This window comes from Teleopsis dalmanni, chromosome 2 (genome assembly GCF_002237135.1).
Source record: "Teleopsis dalmanni isolate 2A chromosome 2, ASM223713v2, whole genome shotgun sequence".
Taxonomy (NCBI): Eukaryota; Metazoa; Arthropoda; class Insecta; order Diptera; family Diopsidae; genus Teleopsis; species Teleopsis dalmanni.
The window spans coordinates 111,484,076-111,501,958 of record NC_051847.1 but is presented as its reverse complement, the minus strand read 5'-3'; the positions used below and the strand labels follow the sequence as shown (position 1 = coordinate 111,501,958).

The window sequence follows — 17,883 nt, the reverse complement described above, 5'->3', positions numbered from 1 at the left end:
AATTAAAAGTAAATGAAATCAATATGTTTTAATATGGAATATAGTTATATATTCAATAAATAAGCATTAGTCACGTTTTTTGAAAATATATTCAAAAATTTTCTATAAAATTTATTAAAATGAAAAACCGTAAATATAAGCAATAAAAATAAATATAATATCCCGTTAAAGCATATCGTAAAAGTAGCACATACGTAAACGTATGTTGAAAGTATGAAAAAAGTGAGTGCATATTATCGTTTCAGCCGTTAATCATTTTGCATAAATAAATTGTAAGTAAATTAAAATTTATACGTGTATTTTATTACAATAAGCTAATGCAATCATATGAAATAGTTTGTAAAAGATGATTACAAATTAGGCAAAATGAAATTAGCAAATGAAGTGAAATAACGAAACTTTTACTTTTACTTTACTTACATCTATCCACCCACTATCCGATACCAATCAAACTTCCCTTTGAAGGGTTCGTTTATTTTCGTTTCTCTTTGTGGTACTTTTGGTATTGGACATCGCGTATTTTGTGACATTCAAGTTAGTGAGTGAATACAAATAAGTGAAGTGATAAAGTTGTTGAATTGAGAGAAGTAACGAAGGATTACAGTAGTTATTATTTGCAATAATTTATAATTTTATTCTGTGCATTTATTTTGCAATTATGACATACAGAGCAAAATAATAATAAAGTAAAAATTCTTTGGTCGCATAAAAGATTACACAAAAACTGTTAAAACCATATTTAATTATTCACTAAAAAATTATAAATTCGGGTTTTTGTTAGGTATATAAAATAAATATTGTCTAACAATTAAATAAATTTGTCAGTATTAATTATCTAAGTAAAAGCTCTAAACTCTTCGAATTCCTTTCACCCGAAATAATGAAGGTAAAGAACTTTTTCACAAGCTGAAAAATGATTAAATTCATACGGAACATGTTTGAGTATGAGAATTTCCGTTTAAGTCTTGTGGCATTTGCAGAAGGTACTAGGTTATATTTATAGGAAATAATTATTATAAAAAATAATGTTAAAATAAATATTTGAATTTCTTTAAAAAAATACATATATTTGTATATATACACACATTATAATTTGCAGAAAAAACGATACTGTTTCTCAATCGATCAATATTCATAATCATATAAATATTATTAAATATTTATATGTACTTGGACTGCATTTGAGCAACATCTTAAAATAGCTTTAAAGTTTCATAATGGAGCATTTGCATTTACACATGTTTGCTTGAACTCCGGTTTTTTCTATAGATAACTTAAAGGATGCAACAATATTATGCAGAATTATTTAAACAGCTATTTTCATCCTTTGTTATGTGCGCTTAAATGTTTTTATGCATCTCTTGTAAAAAACTAAAACTAAAGTATATATATAATTTAAAAGTTGTACTTTTCGTAAAATTATAAATAATTAAGTTTCCACAAAATATGACAACATTGCTCTTAAGAGTTTTTAAGAGAGTAAAATGAATCCCATACAGTTAAAACACGAAACGTATTGGTGGAAATAAGCAATATGTAGGCCATTTCCCTTAAATTCGGGTTGTCAAGTTTCTACAGAACATAATTAAGTTTCTAAAAATATTATTGCATATAATTCGTAAAAAAAAGTTTACTATTATCACATTTTTTTCATTTCATACAGCCGTCTGTATTTAGGGTAAATATTATATGTTATCATATAAACATGAAGTTATTTCACAGATAATGAAAACACTGAAATTCCACAATTTTACTTTTCTTCAGAAATTGCATTAATTAATTTTGTACTCTTAGTTATTGTTTGTACAAAATAGGGGGAAATTTTATAAATAAGTTGTTTAGCATTTAAAGAAATATATGTATAGTCTTGTTCATTTGAAAAGAGAAATGTAATTGAATGAGAAATGTATTTCCTCACTATATATGTATAAGTTGTTATTATCTCTTAAGGACCCTAAGCGTAAGACAGCAACTAGTGTCAAGTTCTTTTTGATACACACGTCGGAAATGTTTAAATTTGCATCTCGTTTGCATATAATGTTATTATTTTTATATTATAAGCGTAAATATAGATAAACATATCCATAAAAAACAAAAAATATTTTAGTTAGTACAAATTTAATTACTTCCTAATTAAGTTTATTAAAATTGAGATTTGTAAAAAAAATTTTATAACTACCAAATTTTCAATTTTCATTTTTGCATATATTTGTGATTTTGATATTAAATTTTTTCTTAATGTAAACACAGAAATATGCAATGTACATAATTATATATATATGTAATGAATTTGTTCATTTATAAAATACTTGTGTAATAGTGTGACCTATAAAAAAACAAGAATGTGTATTATGTATGCATACATTTTTATTGTGAATTTTAATAAATTCTAAATTTAAATTGAATATTTTATATAATAATTTAATTAAATTTATTTAATAGTAAATAACCATCATATATTGATAGTTATTTGTAATTTTTAATATTTAGATTGAAATGCCATACGAAGCCATACACCATCAACCGTCGGGATCAAACGGTATGTTGGACTCGTTAAGCATGCAGTTACGAGACGCAGAAATGAGACGTACGGAAATAGAACGAGCACATCAAGTAAGTCAAGTATTTTAATTTTAATAAATTATTATCATCTCAGATTTTAATTTTTTTGGAAAATTTTCTTATGAATTAAAAAGTAAGCTTTCTTTCTTTCTCCCTATTTTTCTGACTGTAATAAAAATCATATGAAACTTTATGATTTTTAATAATAATAGCAAATATTTAGTGATTCACTTGATGTTGTAGATTTGTGTAGTCATAGTGGTTCTACCGTTAAATTCTTTAAGAGATGTAATTTTTTGTAAGTAGATTTTTAAAAGACAATCACTTATTTTAAATATGACATATGAAGCTACAACACTGGTAGCTTATTTAACTCAACTTTTTTGAAATCGTATATTGTGAATGATTTTTAAAAATACATATATATACAAGCGAAGAGCGCCATTGTTAGGCTGACCAAATGATCGAAAATCGAATTAAGTTGTCCTTATCGCAAAAAGTTTATAGGTCATTAGATAACTACCAAGTACCTCAATTAGCGATTTTTCGCCGTTTTGTTACCACATTCCTTGCAAGAACCCTAGCATATACGAGTAGAGACTAAATCCATCCCGTCGAATTTAGGTAATTTAATAGATCTTGTGGGTTATGGGGAATGCGCAGTTTCTCTGCGTGAATTCCTACATACAAATGACCAGTAAGAACTGCAGTAAGCCTTGCAGTGTTCACGCGACGCTTTTGATGAGTTCCGAGGATTTATTTTTATTATAAGTGGGCCATGTTAACCTGGAAGTCGCACATGACCTTAATGCTTTCCATCTGTTATTGGCAAGTTGCAGAAAATAGAGAAAGGTACTTCTTTTGATGATCTCTAGGGTAATATAAACTGATACCGCCAGTGACGCATCTAGAAAGGCACCAGTGCGGGCTAGACTGTCAGCTCTCGTTTCCTACGATATTCCTATGTCCAGGAACCCAGATGAGGGTGATATCAGCCAACTGATTTAGCTCATCGATTGCTTCTCTACATTTCTACATATGTCCTCGGTGTGACTTGCAATTTGCCGACAGGCTTCTCTATTGCTAGAATTTCAGCCTGAAAAACCGTAGCCTCATTTGGTAGCCTAAGTGAATTATTTATGTTTTCAGATGGTACGAAGATTGCTGCTCCTGCCCCACGGTTCATTTTCGAGCCATCTGTATATATTGAGATATCGTAGTTTGCTTCGAAATTTTTCCTTTTCCATTCATTTCTTGAAGGAAATATTGTCCGAAAATTCCTTTCGAAGTCTATGCACGGGTTCAGATAATTCGATGTCATCTTATACAGACAGTTTGGAACTTTACCTAGAATCAGACTATGTCCATATGTTCGTTCCGACCAGACGCCTGTTACTTTTAGTCTTACAGCGCTATTGCAAATCATGTTTTTGATGTGGAGATCGATAGGTAGCAGTTGTAGCATCACGTTTAGGGCGTTCGAGGGAGTCGTCCTAAAAGCTCCTGTGATACCTATACATTCCGTCCTTTGAATTCTGTTAAGTTTATCGATATTATAGTTCTTATTCAGAGCCGGCCATCAAATGACAGCACCATACGTGAGAATTAGACGTAAAATTACCGTGTACATCCAGTGGGTAATATCGGGACGAATTCCCCATTTATTCTTAAACATCCTATTGCAAGAATAGAAAGCTAGAAATGCTTTCTTGATACGAAGATCAACATTGTGTTTCCAGTTTAGCTTACTATCCAACATAATTCCTAGATGTTTGACTTTTTCCGATAGTTTTAATTGTTGCCCGTTTAGTGAAGGCAACCTGAAAGTTAATATTTTGGTTTTGGTGGTAAACAGCATCATTTCAGTTTTTCCTGGGTTAATGCCTAGTGGCCCAGGTACTTATATTAACCAAGGCCCTTTCCATAATATCGCTTATTATGTGTGGAAACATACCTGACACTAGAATAACCACGTCATTCGCATACGCTACTGCTTTCAACCCTATTTTATCTAGATTATTAAGAATATTATTCACGACCAGCAGCCATAGTAGCGGTGAAATAACCCCTCCTTGTGGCGCACCTCTACTGACGTGCTTAGTTTGGGTTATGCTGCCTAACTTTGAATGAATAGTCCTTGTTTTTAGCATAGTAACTATCCAATTTTTTAATTTTTCCTCTAAACCTATTTTGGAAAGCAAGTCATGGATACCTTTATTGGTTACATTATTAAAAGCCCCCTTAATATCTAAAAAGGTTGCCAACTAGTATTGTTTAAAATAAATCGATTTTTTCACAGTACGAATAACCTCATGTAGAGCTGTTTCCGTAGATCTACCTTTGAGGTAAGCATGTTGGGATTTAGAGATTGGAAAGTGTTCTACCTTTTGTGTTAGGTGAGGTTCTAACACCCTCTCCATTACTTTTAGTAAGAATGAAGTTAGACTAATCGGTCTGTAATCTTTGGCAAACTGTCCGATTGTGTCCGATTTTGCCTACCTTGGGTATAAAGGCGATTTCAACCTGCCTCCAAATAAGTGGTACATAACTATATTTAAGACACGCTTTGTAAATTACCCCTAACTATGAAACCACTAAGTCTTACAGTTTTTGCAACATGATTGGAGAAATACCGTCCAAACCTGGCGATTTATAGGGACAGAAACTGTTGATTGAATACCTAATTTTTTCCGCTGTGACTATTGCTTCAGCCATCTGCGATGGTGTGCTTGCTAAGGAGATCGAACCATTTTTACTAGCATCATCTTCACAGTTTGGGAAATGAGTATTTAATAGTAGTCTTAGTGTCTCAGCAGAGGTTTCAGTCCATGTGCCGTCCTCTTTCTTAAGATAAGAAGGATTTGCACTTTTTTTTTGATAGAACATTGTTGAGCCTAGCAAAGGACGAATATTGTTCTTGTAGGTTGCATTAAACTGTTTTCATGTTTTCGACCTGAGATCACTAAATTCTGAGTTCCACTAAGGCGGAAAAGATTTTTTTACTTCTATTTATTGGAGGAGATTTCTTGTAACCTATATTAAAAGGTGCCTCAAGATTATATATCCTCTCGTCTAGGTCACTAGTAGAATCAATCAAATTTGTTTTACTTTATTAAGTTCCATCTTAGTTACCCTTGTAAAAATGTCCCATTTTATCTTCTTCGGGTTTCTCAAGGTGATTGCATGATTTGGTTTAATGCTTAAGTTGAAGACAATCCAACTATGATCCAAGGATTCCTTGTCAGATATCTTCCAATTACTAACTACAACATCTGGATTTTCGGATAGAAGTGTTATATCTAGCACTTCTTCCCATCCATCAAACCCCTGTAAACTGAGAAAAGTAAAAGTAGGAGTTTTACCTCTATTACAAATTAAAAGATTTGAGTTGTTAATAAAATCAAAGAGGTACTCACTCCTGTCATTGGTTTCCGAACTGCCCCAAAACGAATGCATGGCATTGGCGTCACATCCAATTAGCGTGGGAGTATCTTTTGATGAATTTCTGTGTACTACCGCGACTACCTCTTTCGGAGGAGCATTTCTATCATGCGCCATGTAGGCAGAAGCGACAATAAAATTTTGTCCACCTGGCAGTTCAATCCTTACAGCTGTCAGATCATTATCACTATACTGTGGACATAAAAAGGCATTAATACATTTTTTAACTAGGATATTTAATCTTGGCTTACCTTTGTTCCTTATATACAGATTGTTATACGGTAGTTCTTCAGCATTAGCCAAATGACGTTCTTACCTCTGATCCATGGCTCTTGCACGATGCCGACGTCGACATCCTCCTCGACTAGAAAAATGGCGAAATTATCCGAGGTGATTTTCGAATGCTAAAGATTGATTTATGCTGCTTTCAGCATTTGAGCAGGCTTACGAAGTTTCTGAAGCTTCTTTCTGAAGCATCATGTCGTCAAGCAATTTGTTAGCACCCTCTAACTCCTTACCTTCATTATCTTTGCCTGTTGGGCAAAAGATCTTGACTTTTGTGTACCGTACTCCAAACCTTAGCTTACAGTCCATTTCTTCTAGTGGCTTCACAGATTCCAGAAGAAGCGTCATGTTGTTTTTTTGATTACCCTCATCCTTGATGACTACCCAGTCATTCATTGGCACATTTTGATTCTGTCGTTGCAGCAGTTGGAGTACTTTCCTGTACTAAATTTTCATATTTGGCAGCCAAATGCGGTTTCTTGGTCTTCTTGGGATTTCGTTGGCTGGGATAAGTTTAAGTCTTAAACCTTCCCATGCATCACTTATCTTAGCAATGCAGTTGTCAAGAAATGCCTTGGATAGCTGGTCATCGCATTTGAAGACACTGCAGCCATGGCTTTCTGATGAGTCAAAGCCAGCGATGAGTCAAAGTCTAGATTTGGTAAAATGTGTTCCATCACCATTTTAGCCAACTTGGGTTCAATCTCACCCCATTTTTCCAGCACCTTTTTTCCATTGCCGATAATATCATTAATGAGCGCCACCTGTAGCTCATCCCTTGCTATATCGCTATACGCCCTTTTCTGGCTCGTTGTCGGTTTGCTGTTAGGAGTTGCTTTCACAACCTTGCTTCTTGAAGTATGGGTCGTCTCGTCCTGAGACCGATCCCTCTTCATCACCTTTGCGGATTTCGATAGGGTGGCCTGATATTCCTTGTACTCATCCACCACCTTTAGGTATCGTATTTTGTCTGTGCGCTCAAACGCCTGTTCTGTACCTTCAGCTTCATTTTTAGCAATCTTGCCAAGAATGAACATAGCCTTCCGGCACCTTTGACGTCTGATCTTTGCCTCAGACTTTTTTGGTTTTTCAGCAGGCGCACTGTGGCACGCTTGTCTGCTTATTTTCCTGTTATAGATGAAGTAGGAGCAGTGCGGCTGCTACTGCCTACATTGATTGGTAAGGCGGTTTCCACTCGCTCGTTTTCTTGACTTCATGCCAGGAGCTCGTCTTCGGAACTGGTTCCGTGTTTGTTTTTTGATTATTGATTTTTTTGAAAGATTCCATAAATGCTCTCACGAGTGAAGGGGAGGGGAAGGTCGTCCGAAGCATTGCGGGTTTTATCGAGTTTTCCTCTCTAGATCCGCCATAATATGTGGCTCTACACCATGTATGGACGATCTTGACACCTAGTGAACCTTCACAATTACTTTCACTCTAAAAACATACATGCATACATAAAAACACACATGCATACATAAAAACACACAAGGAAACAAAGACACACATGCATACACATAAACTACAGGACACCACAACTACTGGTAGTTCTTTGTTGTACCTACAAGCCAGATCGACACGCCAAGGTGCTTACCACGTAGGGGGATTGTATTTGTGCTTAACAAATAATTTAAGAATCATTATACAAACAATTTGAGAGGGCATTTACTCTAATTTGAACTTGTAGGTTTTTTAGGGAAAGAAATGAGACATAAACGAAAGAAGTTTGTGAGAAGGCAGAGCTAGAATAAGCAGATTTTGAATTACTGGCGACTATAAAATCTCTTAAATCATATAATGTATTGGTGTTCTATAAATCATATATTACTTCATCATAAACGGCAGTATGATTGCATTCTTCTTCTATTTATAGTAATAACATTGTAGTATGTAATGCTACTTTGATTACAGCACTACCATAATCTGTTATTTGTCAAATAAAAAACGAATTCTCAAGTGTAACTAATCATTTGAATATGTTGAAGTTAAAAATCATCAAAGTTTGATTGCAAAATTATTACTCTGTGCAAAAATCTCAGTTTTTATAATATGGATGCTTAAACTTCTGGTGGGATTACCCCTCGGCGTTCAAAGTCTATAAACCCTGTAGCAGCTTTATATAAATTTTCTATACCATTCGAAATTTTCTATACCAAACGAAATTAGCATAAATTTTAAGGTGCACCTTTCATTTCGTTTAATATTGTTTCCATTTTAAGAATGGTGTGGTTATTGATAATAATTTATATGTACTGCATAGTATACATTCTAGAAATGCTTTATTGTTGTATAATATGAAAACTATATGGAAGATTTTTCAAATTTCAAATGGTCTTATTAAACTGCGGCATGCTATTAAAAAATGAAGTAATTTTGGTTATTACCATATAATAAAAATAATTTATATATATTTTTTTTAAATTTATAAAATTTATATTAGGAAACTTTGGCCCAAATAAGAAACTTGAATAGTAGTGGACGACCTGACACTGAAGCAATAGAAAATTTACAGTCTCGTTCAAGGGAGCTGGAAAAAAAAGTAAGTTTGTATGGCTAATGTAACTAAAAATAAACTATATATAACAACATTACAATTGTTATGTAAATAACAATAAAAAAAATTGAATCTTACTATCGAGACATTGTATGAAAAATGAAATGTAATATTAATATATCTCTAAAGGCTGCTTTAGAAAACGTTCGCTGTGAGGAGTTACAAATTGAACTGACTGCAGCTTTAAAAGCTAAAGCAGCTCGGTCTGCTGGAGTTGCTTCAAGTGCAACTGGACTATCCGGTACAAGTTCCACAGTGACATGGGCGCCGACAATCAGCCATCAAGAGCACGGTTCAGAGATTGAGATAATAATGGCAAAAATTGAACAGGTATTTTATATATGAACATTTGATTATATGTATGTACCAGAGAACTGCAATGACTACTCAACACTCGAATCATTGACTGTGTTTTGTTTATATGTATTCTGATTCTATTTTTCGTATATTCAACTCCACCTGATTAATAATTCCAGCTGATAGCACTTATGACGACATATACCAAAGATTTTCTTTTATTTAACTTTCTCATATGATACTCATAAACACTGACATTCGACATAAAAACGATGCCACCGATTTATATATTATTTATGGGTATTACGTCGTTAGCGACAAGAATTTGCCTATTGTTGTGTACTGTGCATATAATTTCCTACTAAAACAACCCCTAATTTGATGCATACATAATATTTAAGCGCGGTGCAGACTATCATACTGGTGTGTCACACAAGTTGCGCTCTCTCTTGCTCAAATTTCTTTTAAGCGCGGTGTAGACTATCATACTGGTATTTCATACGAGAGAGAAAAACGTTGTATGACACACAGGTATGATAGTCTGCACCTCTCACCAACATGTTGGTGTGCTCACCAAAATTTTGGTAAGCAGCTCTCGCCAACGTGTTGTGTATGATAGTCTGTCACCCTAAACGATTCACACGTCATACGAGAGTATTTTTACCTTACAATATAGGCGATATATGTAGAATTGTAATATAAATTTAATACGTTTTTTATTATTTTATTATTAATGTATTTATTATTTTTTAAAATAATTATTTCACGGGCTAATTGGTCAGTTATTAAATAATGATCTTTTTTTAAAAAAAATTTATTATTTAGTTTTATAAGATTTTTATTGTCTAATATTTCGACTATAACCTATAGTTATCATCGGGGAACTATACATATAAATACATTGTAATTAATATTAAGGAATTCATTACATAGAAACAATAATAAATTACATTTACATTGAAACATGAAACATACATATGTATTTGGAAAATATACAATACTTTGACTATAAGAATTATAAAAAAATCAAAAAAAATCTCTAAAAAAAGCGTTTTTGTTGATTATTTTCATGGTGTAACACCTTTATGTTATCAAGGTCTGGCTCATGTTTTGATGTAATACAATGTGATGCCAGTGTCGTTTTTGAGTCAATATTATTTTTATATTTGACACTGTGTTTATGTCCAGCTATGCGTGTCTTTAACTTGTTTTTTGTTGTACCAACATATACTTGGTTGCATATGTTGGATCCATCACCTTTACATTTAGTTTGATAAATCACATTGTGTCTATCCAAAGTATTTATTTTAGATTTGGTGTTCGAAAACAGCGCCTTCATTGTGTTATGCGTCTTATATGTAATTTTATAAAACCATTTTGATATTATTTCTTACCTCTTTGTGGAAAATTGTGTCACTTAACTCTAATGCTCTTATAGCCATATTTTTGGCTGTGTTACTTATTACATGGTGGGGGTGTTTTGAATTGAAGTTTATAATTCGTCCAGAGGCTGTTGGTTTTTGATACCATATTGTCATTATACGATTATTATATCGTAATAAATGAATGTCCAAATATGGTAATTGGTTATGTTTTTCTTCTTCTATGGTGAATTTGATACTTTTGTGTAAGTCATTGAAAATTTTTAAAGTATCATTGATGCTATCTATTCTTACAATCCCAAAGAGGTCGTCTACATATTTAGTTAAAAGCCTCAATTTTATTTCCATTCTTTCCATGCATTGGTCTAGTAGTTCCTCCATTACAATATCTGCAATAATTGGTGACGCTGAAGAACCCATAAAGTAGTTGTTGTCTGTGAGACAAAAATTTAGTATTTCAAAAAACAACGATTTTTTTATTTTTGTAAATTGTCTTATTTCGTTCCATTTAGTTTCTAAAAGTTTTACCGCTAAATCTAGTGGTATGCTGGGAAATAGAGATACGACATCAAATGATATCATTTTCTCATCATCATAAATATAGGTATTGTTAATTTTTTGTTTAAATTCAAGTGCGTCTTTAATACTGTAGTTTGATTTTTTTGTTAAATTTTTAAGAATGTGTCATAAATTGACACAGTTTGTATGAAGGTGAATTTATAGATGAGCATATAGGTCTAAGTGGCATATTTTCTTTATGGATTTTAGGTTATCCATATAGTATATTTATTATTATTATTATTATTATTATTATTATTATTATTATTATTATTATTATTATTATTATTATTATTATTATATATTATTATTATTATTTTATTTATTATCATTATTATTATTATTATTAGTTATTCATCTCACTTCATGACTATTCGGGCATTATTATTAAAATTACACTTATAAATTTGTGATTAAACTGTTTAATCTGTATTTGTAGTTAAAAAAAACATACAATTTTTTTATCAAAATTCTTATAAAAATTCAATATTACAATTACAATATTTCTTATGGTATAATATGTAAATATTTTATGTAATATATTAAATATTTTATTTCATTTATTAAATTTTTATTTAATTTTATTTTAATTTATGAACGATGACTATAAGTATAAGTTTAAGTAATTTGTTATTTAAAAAAACATCTAAATATAAACATCGTTAAATTCTAAATAACGATCTATGGTAAGCCCAGTAATTAAAAAACATACAAAATTGGTCGTAATAACAATTAATTAATAACCTAAATTTAAGATACAATACTCTGTATTCTAAATATGCTTTTCTTTGTTAAAACTTGTTATTAAAATAAAAGAATTTTAAATATTAATAACTTTGAACTAACAAAAATATGGAAATGATCAAATTTCTTGAAAAACAATGAAAATATGTACATTCTTTTATCATTTGTATGGTCTATTTATGGAAAATTTCTTAAGACATTTTACAGGTAGTGAATGAAATTCACTGCGGTTCTTTACTGATCTTTTCATTTTAACTACTGTACTTAATGACCTTTTTACTTTAGATATTATTTAGTATTAATATTAATAAACCAATAAACCTACAAAAAATGAATATGGCTGCAGATAAAATATTTTTAGATACCTTCATCGAATGTTAACAAAAATAATCGCTGTTTGTGGGATGTCCAAAGCTGTGAATATAAAGATCCCAAAAAAAAGACGCGGCATATATAAAATATACATGTTTAAATTTAGATGTTTTTTTAAATAACAAATTACTTATAGTCATCGTTTGTAAATTAAAATAAAATTAAATGATATATTTAATAAATTAAATAAAATATTTAATATATTACATAAAATATTTAATTGTATATTAATTTTTTATAAGAATTTTATATAAAAATTTATGTTTTTTTTAACTAAAATACAATTAAATATTTAACATAAATATATAAGTGTAATTTTAATAATATTAAATAAGCAGCGAGAGCTGCTCACCAAAATTTTGGTGAGCACGCCAACATGTTGTGAAAGGTGCAGACTATCATACCTGTGTATCATACAACGTTTTTCTCACTCGTATGACACACCAGTATGATAGTCTGCACCGCGCTTTAAGAACACAAACAAAATACATGCATTTACAAGGTTAATAACAACAACACACCAAAAGTGTAAAACTAAACGGTACAATGGTACAAGTGATCGAGCCGAGCCATTAATTTAATTATTATTATGAGGGTTTCGGTATTATGTATGTCAAAAAGAATTACAAATAAATTTTTTTTTTTTAATTTTTCTTATTAATTCTTATTTTTCAATTCTATAAAATATTTTTTAGAATTTTGTAATTATTTTAAATTTTCTAAAATCTTCTAAGGATAATCGAGTTCTTGCAGAACTGGAACAGCCCAGGACATCTAGTACAGGAATGCAAAATAGTTCCATATTGAATACATGCAATAGCGAATTTAAAACCATATCAAAGAATGGTAAGGGAAATCTTTTAATAAACAATATAATTTTAAATCAAAATTTTTATACAGAACTTGAAGAAGAACTGAACCGTTATAAACGTGCAGGTAACTCTTATAATTTATTTGAGGTGATTAACACATTATTTATTCTTCATTCTATTCAACAGTTTTTAGTGGTACAACAAGTTCAACACTTACAGGATACGGCGGTATATCACATGCTGGACTTTCAAATGGGGCTGGAGGAGTTTCTAGTGTTTCTGGAATCGGTGCAGGAACAAGCGGGATTGCTCCTACTGGACTTACATCCATATCGACTTTAGTACCAAGTTCAATTGGTGGCATATCGTCTAGTCTTAGTAGTCACGCCATACAATCTATAAACACATCTTCGTATGCAGGCGGCTGTACAGCAACTGCTGTGGGCAGTGGCGGTACTACAGTGGAGAAACTACTAAGTGGGTCTAGTGGGATAGCAGGCATCCAACCATTACCGATGAATATTATGAATCATACGATGCCATCAGCACTAAGTCAGGTAAAATATTTTCAATAATATCTTTAAGACCACATTAATTCACATACAAATAAAAAACTAAAGTTGGCAGGTTTACATGTTTGAAAATGATTAAAACTATTTTTATTTGAACGTTTTTATTGTGTTAGATCATAGTTTCCGAATCTTATATACAAGTATATTATTATGGATTTCAGATCATGATGTGTACACACTCTAAAATACATACATTTAATTTTTATAAGAATAAAGTGAATAATATTTATTTCCTAAATATATGTGTATAGTATAGTCCATAAAGGAGTGAAATTAAAGACACATACTCGATATCCCATTACATATTTCAATTAATATGAACTTGAACATTTGTAATATTTATTTCAAGTGTTTCAATGAACATGTGTTTAAAACTTTTTAAAGTTTCCGGACTATATAAAGCTTTCTATGTGTATGTTTATGAGTAAACATTATGATTCTGACAAGATACATTTTTTAAGTTAAAATATTTAACTTTATTATATTTATTTTTAATATATGAATTTGATATATATATTTATAAGACATTTTGCAAGTTCTGGTCTTATTCATCTGGCGAGAAATACGAACTTTTATCCAACCGAGCTTAATCTGACTTCTTCACGTCAGCGCATCTGATTAAATGATTAAAGTTAATTGTAGTGTGCCTAAATTATTTTGGGAATATCACATTTAAGGCATATTTATGGATTTTAAATAAAATATTTTAAATGAATTGATAAAATTAAATGAATTATTACAGTATTATTTTATTTAAACTAACAATTTGAGCCTTTAATGGATAAAAATATATTTATGAATAAAATATATTTCTTTTTTAAATGTTTGTTGATGGTTTACTTATATGCCTTTTCCTCTCTCATCATTTCATACACACATTTAAAATATCATTAATGGTGAAAATTTTTCAAAACTAAGTCGAAATTTTAATTTTTCTCTTCTTTTATGTGCTGTTGCCTCTTTTTCTATATAAAAATATCACATTTTAACTGATTCGTGTGCATATGTTCAATATAAAATGTATTTAAATGTATTTAAATGTATTTCACGTTTGAATTGTGATTAAATATATTACATAAAAAAAAACAAATAAATTACATAATAACAAAAACAATAAAAAGCGTGGAACAATACAACTGTACAATTTGCAGAGTACAACTATGCCAATATTATCACTGAACTCTCATAATATACCAACTGGTACCAACAGTTATTCAGCACTTGGACTAAGTGGTGGTACAGGAACAGCAGTTGTGCCTCCACTTGGTTCTTCTATGACGCATCCTACTATTGGGAATGTGCTTGACTCAAATTCACTGCTTGGCACCGGTCTATCTGGCCTAAGCGGCGTAACAGGATCATCATTATATGGCCTAGGAACTACCGTCGGCACTCTTTCAGGTGGACTGCCTAACGCATATGCTCCTCCATTTATAGAAGTGGGTTCAGGTCCCTCGTATCCGTTTTCAACTGTTGCTTTACGTAATGTTTCAAAAATGAAAATGCTAGATGAGATTGAATTGCCGCTCGCACGTTATGGTAATCGAAGTTCTCCTTGCTCACCAATTCCTCCATCAAGTTGGGCACTAGACGATTTTACGGATAGTATGAATGCATCTATATTACATAATCGTAGTGGGTTAGCGTTAGGAGCATTAGATTTAGAAAGTAAGATCATGCAATACTAATATCCGTAATTATATAAAATTATATTATGTTAAGATAAGATAAGTATTTGAAATATATATCATAATAACTTTCAGCAAGAAGCCATGCACTCAATGGAGCAAATGAGCCTCAAGTTGATATGCTGGATATACCAGGGAAAGGTCGATGCTGTGTTTTTATTGCAAGATTCCCTTATGATCCTCCAGAGTTAGTAAACATTGAATTCAATAATTTTGTAAAAAATTATTTTTATATTTGATATTAATAGAGAAGCAGAAGGAGAACTGTCCTTGTGTGCTGGTGATTATTTACTGGTGTGGACCAGTGGAGAACCACAAGGCGGTTATCTTGATGCCGAACTTTTAGATGGCAGACGTGGTTTAGTACCAGCATCTTTTGTTCAGCGTTTGATTGGTAAAATATTGTTTATATACTTGTAAATAAAACCTTACTATGCCTTGCAACTTTTTTATGTTTCAGGTGATGATCTTTTAGAATTCCATCAGGCAGTATTGTCTACACTACGAGATGCCGAAGATGGTTCTATGCAATGTGATACTACATCTTTACCTTCGTTACCTCCACATAATCCATTACTTACGCATACTCATGAAGATTTAGCTCGACTGAGTGAGACACACACAGATCTTGAACATGATCAAGATGATATAAGTGATAATGGTTTGTTTGTTTTGTAGCATTTTCATCTAAAAATTTATATTTTTCATTAAAATTTTTTTAAAATATTATTTTAATAGTTCCAGCGCCAAAACATTTGACTCTAGAGCGTCAACTTAATAAGAGTGTTTTGATCGGCTGGTCACCACCTGAGCCAGTTGGATATAATTTAATCGATAGCTATCATGTTTATGTAGACGGAGTTTTGAAGGTTACGGTTAAAGCTAATGAGAGAACACGAGCACTAATTGAAGGTGTCGATTCCAATAGGGTTTGTAAATGTAATGCTATTTAAGTATAGAGATTAAAAGTCTTGTTTTTAGCCACATCGAATAAGTGTAAGAAGTGTAACACAGAATCGTCAAACATCACGTGATGCAGCTTGTACTATGATCATTGGTCGTGATACTGCGCATTTGGGGCCGTCTGCTGTACGTGCATCTCATATTACGTGCTCATCAGCAGTTATATCATGGCTGCCGGCAAATTCGAACCACCAACATGTCGTTTGTGTAAATAATGTTGAAGTACGTACCGTAAAGCCGGGAGTTTATCGACATACCATCACAGGGTTATCACCAAGTACACAATATCGTGTTACTGTACGAGCAAAACACTTACGTGCTCCAGGAGGACAACCAACACCAGGCCGACCGCAAGAAGAAGCGCCGGGTGCTTATGCTGATTTCCGTACATTAACCAAAGGGTTGCCGGACCCTCCACAAGTGAGATAGAAAATTTTTATAAATTGAATTAAAATTTTACTAAGCATATGTCTTATTATATTTTATATGACATTTATAAATTAGTATAGAGTTTATTACCTACTAATATCGAGATTGAAGAAGATTGCACAACCACATTTAAAATAATATCTAAAAAGTGGGTTGATGAAATGGAAATAGAAGAGAAGAGAGTAGAAGAGTAAAATTATACATTATTTTTTATTGCAATATAAATTTAAATCAGTTCTGAAGAGTTTAACAATTTATTATCTTTCTCTTTAATTATTTTATTAAATAGTACATCATAGTTCTCTTTAAAAACGTACGACATAAGATTATGACATAATTTTCAAGTAATTTTTAAATTTTGCAAATAGTTTCATTGCAAACTCTTTTGATAATTCCTATTATATATTTGAGCAAAAAATGATACACACGATCCGATGATTTCGACAAGTTTTTACTTCACTTTATTTAATATAATAATGAATAAAAGGAATACAGAAAAATGACAGTTCTCTGACTTAAGGCCAGAGTTACCAGGCAATTAATATTTATTGTATAAAGAGTACTTTACATAACAACAATTCCAAATTATTTTAAATATTTGATAAGCAGAATTTAATATGGTGTTTACATTGGCCGAAAATGGCTCATTTTGTTTACGAGTGTTTACATTCGTTATAATTCGTTTGTTCTCATTTCAAACAGCTGATTTTTCAACTTGCCTGTGGATTTGATTTTTGGCCTGTGCCAAAAAAAATGTTGCATGAAAGTTAAATATGCCTTCAAACCTTACAATATAAACTTAAAACATATTTTTAACTTCGATTAATTACTTTTTGGGAAGTAGAAGTTCTAAAAAGCAGTGCATGATTTTCAAGAAAATGCAACCATCAAACATTTGTTTGCCTTTTTTTGTAAATATATTAGAAACAGCTTTCTCAAACTGTCAAAATGCCATGAAGAGCTTTTATTTAGGGTGTGTTCAATGTATTTTTTTTGTATTTGGAACATATTTCGAACGCATGCGAACGTCGTTCGGACTCATTCATACAGAATGTGATGGAATGACTCATTCGCGCTTGAAATCTTGTATGCAAGAATGAGCCATTCGCTTCTCATTTTCGATTTTTGATCAAACTGAGCCATTTTCGGCCAGTGTAAATGCCGTATAAGTTAGGTAATTTCTCAATTTATCAATTTTTGTAAAAGCATACAGCGACAATGAAA

At 31.5% G+C, this 17,883-nt stretch overlaps 1 protein-coding gene across 3 annotated transcripts; it reads left to right on the top strand.

Moving 5' to 3' along the window:
- The first annotated feature begins 134 nt into the window (after positions 1-134).
- Positions 135-16,858, top strand: LOC119682913. 3 transcript variants are annotated; one of them, XM_038096455.1, is made up of 13 exons: positions 135-272; positions 2,491-2,613; positions 8,729-8,827; positions 8,972-9,172; positions 12,930-13,041; positions 13,096-13,131; positions 13,194-13,564; positions 14,701-15,247; positions 15,343-15,454; positions 15,516-15,661; positions 15,728-15,928; positions 16,006-16,196; positions 16,249-16,858. In XM_038096455.1, the coding sequence occupies exons 2-13, from the start codon at positions 2,497-2,499 to the stop codon at positions 16,657-16,659; spliced, it is 2,544 nt and encodes an 847-aa protein (XP_037952383.1). In that variant the 5' UTR covers positions 135-272; positions 2,491-2,496; the 3' UTR covers positions 16,660-16,858. The 3 variants fall into 3 exon arrangements, with proteins under 3 accessions (XP_037952383.1, XP_037952384.1, XP_037952385.1); XM_038096456.1 differs by lacking the exon at positions 135-272 and adding an exon at positions 890-983; XM_038096457.1 differs by lacking the exon at positions 135-272 and having other exon boundaries at positions 2,497-2,613; positions 14,731-15,247.
- The last annotated feature ends 1,025 nt before the right edge of the window (positions 16,859-17,883 follow it).